The sequence below is a fragment of the Raphanus sativus genome, unplaced genomic scaffold, assembly GCF_000801105.2.
Source record: "Raphanus sativus cultivar WK10039 unplaced genomic scaffold, ASM80110v3 Scaffold4311, whole genome shotgun sequence".
Taxonomy (NCBI): Eukaryota; Viridiplantae; Streptophyta; class Magnoliopsida; order Brassicales; family Brassicaceae; genus Raphanus; species Raphanus sativus.
This window is the reverse complement of record NW_026619613.1, coordinates 2,015-7,576: the sequence shown is the minus strand read 5'-3', so window position 1 is coordinate 7,576 and position 5,562 is coordinate 2,015. Positions and strand designations below refer to the sequence as shown.

The 5,562-nt window shown below is 34.7% G+C and overlaps 1 protein-coding gene across 1 annotated transcript; it reads right to left on the bottom strand.

The window, feature by feature from the left end:
* Positions 1-2,411: 2,411 nt before the first annotated feature.
* LOC130507311 (probable methyltransferase PMT18) lies at positions 2,412-5,202 on the bottom strand. Its single transcript, XM_057002021.1, has 5 exons — positions 4,275-5,202; positions 3,921-4,131; positions 3,537-3,837; positions 2,910-3,377; positions 2,412-2,742 (listed from the first exon to the last, which is right to left on the bottom strand). Exons 1-5 carry the CDS (start codon positions 5,010-5,012, stop codon positions 2,526-2,528), a joined length of 1,935 nt encoding a protein of 644 aa, XP_056858001.1. The 5' UTR covers positions 5,013-5,202; the 3' UTR covers positions 2,412-2,525.
* Positions 5,203-5,562: the final 360 nt, after the last annotated feature.

The window sequence follows — 5,562 nt, the reverse complement described above, 5'->3', positions numbered from 1 at the left end:
GTGCAACGCACGGGTCCATACCTAGTTAGATTAATAAAAATAAGGTAAACGAAGCTGTAACATAATTTCTATATCAACTTATACATTATATTTTTATAAATATATAAAATTTTCCATAATTAATTGTAATTGTACATCAACAAATACAAAATTAAAGCAACACTAATCAAATATTTTTTTATGTTCATCAGGTTAATTAACAAAATTATTTTCTTGGTTTAAGATATTTAAAAAAAGTCTAAAATTTTTATTAGAATATATATATATATAACTAGATGATAATAGATATATTTAAAATAAATAATCATTAATATGAGAGAAGATGATAATAGATATAGTTAAATTAAATCAAAAGTAATTACAGAAAAAAATATGTGTGACTTTTCAAATAATTTGAAGTTAAAATATAATATAATAGTGTCCAAATGTAAACTAAAATTTTCTTCTTAAAATAAAATAATATTATATTTAAAATTATTAGTTCTGCACGTTACGCACGAAAACTCCTAGTTAGCTTTAGGTTAAAGAATATTCTATTACTTTGGATTTAAATAGAATGTTTTGTTTATGTTACCTAGAATATATATTTTCCCTTTTCAGTTTTCTGTCTTTAGATCTCAAAAATATTGTATTTTCCAAAACAAAACTGCGAAAATCAAGTTCCTTATCTGCTAAATATTTTATGCATCTCACGTTTCCACGTTTTGTTCTCTTCTTCACAATGTTTTTGTTCTTCATTTGTCTTCTTCATTTATCCTAAAATGGTTCATATCTATGTCAAAAGTGGTGGATGAAGATAGAGTGGCAATTCAGTTACAAAAAAAAAAGATAGAGTGGCAATGATGGCTGGAGGTTCATTGTTGATGAAGAAAATCGTGGTAGATTGCTAATATTTGAAACTGATACTCTTTTACAACAACTGAAGATCATGGTTTTAGAGGATTGTAGAATTGACCATCGTATCGTTAATATCGAGTTCAATTATTATATACCAAGTGAAATAGTCAATAAAAAAAATCCTCATGCTATTATCACCAATTATTGAAAAGTTGTGAATTTCATGGGTTATGCAAAGAAGGGTTCTTTCATATGCTGGTGTGTGATATTCACTACTATCGATCGGTGACAATCAAAATCAAAAGGAACAAATCAATATTTATTTGGTAAAGAGCCGTACGAATCAAGTAATGTTGAAGATAATGTTTCTCCAGAAAAAGTCAAGAAGAATTAGTCAAAGCGTCTAGGAGATACGATGACGTCAAAAGCAAGGACCATCTCTCAAGATGTTGATGGTTGATGTAATCATGGTTTAAGTTGTGAAACCAAAGTAGCATTCAAAAGAATCCCGATTTTGGTTAGTTGATTGTGTAAAAAAGGTATAACATGAAGGTCGGTCAATCCTTCCAAATATGAGTAACGCATTCTTAAAACCAATTTCTTATCCGTAGAGTTAGAAAAGAAACCAATGAAAGAGCTGACAGCTTAGCAGCAAAACTAGAACTAAGAAAATTATATATCACTTTAGTGTAATGTTTTTCTGTGTTAAATTTTGTAACTTTGTTCAACATTTTCGGAAATATGATTCCTAATTTGAACAAAGTTTTTTTTTTTTTTTAAAACTTTGTTCAGCATTAGGAGTCATATTTCCGAAAAAGGTCTGCGCTGTTCCCATGCATATTTTATTTTCTGAAAAAACATATAAAGATGCTATTTCCCTTGTAAGAAATAAAAGTAAGAAAAACTCTTTGAAATGTTCTCTGTATTTTCCCAAATAATCATAGTAGTCTAAAAAAACGAAAGAGGCAGAGATGAGAAAGAATTAGGGGTGGGTGCAAGGCGAGTACTTGCATTTTTACGTATACTTGATACTTGCCTTGCCTAAAACGAGTAATGAATTTTTCGACGTGTACTTGCCTTGTCAGAAACGAGTACTTGTTATTTCGAGTAGTTGACTAAAAAATGTTACTTGCAAGTTACTTACCTTGTTCGATTACTTGCTACTTAAAAATACTTATGAATTATCTGGATATATTCTCAAGTTTCTAAAAATTACTTAGTAGATAATATCTTATTAGAGAAGGTTATAAAATTTCGCTATGTTTATTCGACTTGGTAAAAACAAAAGAGTTATTTCAAGTAAAATATTTGCACCTAATATAAAAAAAATATAACATATATATTTCGATATGAAAGTACTGGCTACTTCTTAGAACAGAGAAATATCAGTTTAGACTTTGGTTTATATGGTTTGGTTATTATTTTTTCAGTCGTAAAACAAGTAACGAGTAGTATCAAGGAAAGTCGTTAACTTTTTTATGATACTTGTTACTTGCTTTGTATTTGCGAGTAACAAAACTCAACGACTTGATACTTGACTTTGCAACTACGAGTACTTGAAAAAACGAGGCGAATACGGATCAAGTAACGAATATAAAGCAAGTAACGAGTATTCATGCCCAACCCTGGAAAGAATCAGAGGATGAAGAAGTTCAAAGTAAAGAGTCTAAAAGGAAACTGAAACTAGCTTAAGAAGAAGGACCGGTCCAGTAGGATTTTACAGCGAGAAGGATCTTCTCAGGGATAAAAGGACCTTTCTCGTGATCCATAATTCGACTTGTCCACTTCATTCCATTGGTTATGCTTTGTATCTTCGTTAACATTTCCACAGTGTCCCTAAACACCACTGTTCCTTCTGGTCTCAGTATTCTATCCATCTCAAGTAGGATCAACGTCACATCACACCTTCAACAACAACAACAACATTAGCATTTGCATTTCTGTTTATCTTTCTCTTTGTATTTGACGTTTAATTAGGATTAACAAAAAAAAATTTCTTAAAATGCTTAATTTTGTTGATTTACTTTGAAATATAAACATAAGTAGTGTTAACTCTAAACATAAGCGTTTACCTGTTCTCGTAAATGCTGAACAATCCACCAGCGTGAATAAGATCATAAGTTCTTGGATACGTAGAGAATCCTTCACACCAGTCTTGATAAGTTCCTATAAATCCCCTCTCATAAATCACACCTAACGTTTGCTTCTCTGCGTCTACCGGAACCACATTCATAACCCAAGATGGATATTTCACAATCGCTGCAGCGAACCCACCGAGGTATGCATTCATGTCCATAATGTTCCTGAACCTTCCCCTTGAAAGCTCTGGCATTATCTGTTTGTAGTATGCTACTCTCTCCTTCCAAACCTCATTGTCTTCTCTGAATTTTTCAGCATTGATCTCCGGTATAGTTCCCTGGATAATCCTAGGTGGGACCGCAAATGCTCGGTCCGGCCAATCCTCCAATGCACCTCCAGAGAATTCATCTGGACCTTTTGCTTCTGGCAACGGAGTTACACAAGATTCTAATTCTTTATACCTGTCACAAGGTACATCATTAATTATGTTAAAGTATCTCATACCGGAACGGGACATTTGCCTCTCTTCTTGTCAGTTTTTAGTTGGAAGCTAATGATTCATAAAATTTAACAAAACATATATTGATTTCGAACTTTTGGGAGGGGTTGAAATTGTGTACCAAGCGGAATCAGGTTGAACTGCTTTTGTGCATATGGGAGGAGATTTATGAACTCGTTTGAGTTTCTTACACTCAATGTGATTAATTGGTTTTTGCCAAATTAAAAAATCACCCTTCTCTGTAACTTTCTTCCAACAAAGACTTCTAGCTGCATTTTCTATTGAATCTTGCTCTTGCTTCAAATCCTCTTGTGATCTTTCCCAGCCTTTCCAGTGTTGCTTCCAGTTGATCGGTGGGCCGGAGAGGATCCAATAACCTCCGGGTCTTAGAACTCGGTCCACTTCAGTTAAGTACAGACCATCTACATACAAGTAAGTTGTTGCTGGTTAGGTTCCAATAATAATCAAGAAACCTAATGAAAAAAGACCAAGAAAATTTTCTTACCGTTCGGAAACCAAGGAATCAAACAACGAGAACAATGAGCAAGATCGAAAGCTCGGGCTGGATAAGGAAGCCTTATTGATCCCATAATCCCTATAATCGCAGGAACTCCACGTTCCAACGCAAACTGGACCTGAGCTTCATGAGTATCTCTTGGCGCAAAAGACATAGCCAAGATATCTCTCTTCAACAAGTAAGCACCAAAGCTTGCAACCTATACAATCAACAACACCAAATCAATTAAAAACTAGTCAAATATCGATGCCTTAAGTGGCAAGAATACACGCGTCAAGATCCCTCAGTTAAAAAAGAAGAAAGCTTGATGCATCTAAAAAAGTAGTAGAAATCGAAACGTACACCACATCCTGTATCAATAGCTGTTCTTACGGCTCCATCAGTAAGAGGGATAAGTCTAGAGATGTCATCAATGTAAGCATCAGCTCCACGTGGAAACCCGGTGCCACCACCAGGGAATCTAAACCGTTCACCTTCGACTTGAATCCAATTCTGGATAGCTTTCTCAATACTTAACTCTTTGTGTGGGATGTTGTCGTACCAAGCATAGTCTCTGCTCTGAGGCCATTTGAATGGAATCTTGTAGTTTGGTGGAGGAGGAATCAGACAATAGAGAAGCTCATCTTTCGAAGGACAATGTCTCTCTCTGTATTTCATCATGTTCCTATCGAATCTTCTTCCTCTCTCTCGATCTTCACATGGAGTGTACTCGCTGAGAGACATGTCACATGGCTCGAAATACTTTATTGTTTGGTTCTTTTGCTTGAGCTCGAGTTTGTGATGGCTTTCGAAATCTAACTCAACTGGTTCTGAAGATGAAGAGGAGGACAAAGAAGAGGAAGTGGAGGGATTATCATCATCGTTATCAGCAGAAGAAGAAGAAGAAGAAAGTTTTGTCTGAGTCTTGGTTTCATCACATCCCATTCTTTTGTAGACCGCAGAGGAAGAAGACGGGACTGTGTTTGTTTGCCAAGACCCAAGAACGTAAGACAATATGCAGAATCCACTTACACAGAGAATCCAAATGAGTCTCTTTCTCTTCGCTTCTGCATGCTGATGACTAGTGTTCTCTTTCGTCATTTCTGTAGAGATGAGCAAAAGACTTTGCAACTTTTATCTGATTTTTGTGAAGCTAAAAGCTAAACATCAACGTAAAATGTCAAAACATGTACGAATGGTTATAGTGGAGCTCGAAACACACCGAGGATAAGGGATCCACCATCAAGAAAAATAGTGATAAAGAAACAACTATGTCTGAATTTGTTTGTATAAAAAGGGACATTTGGTATCTATTCTTTAGCAAAGGACAAGAACCACACTTATTAGATGTGGTCCAAAGAGAAGGACAATATATTTGAATTTGAGATAAAGTTGGAGGATGACTAGCCTCATTTTTCGTTCTGCCATGTATTGCATACACACCCTTCTTCTAATAACAATTATAATAATAAATCAATTATGCAAATGTACGACATCAAGAGAGTGAAATCCTAACAAGTAAAAAAATCAAGATAAAAAACTACAAAAACAAATTCACGTGGTGGCACCCATAACTTCGTTTTTTTATGATAAACCCTATCGGCTGTCCGTGCCAGGAAAATGCACTTAGTGCTACAGAGACACGAACATA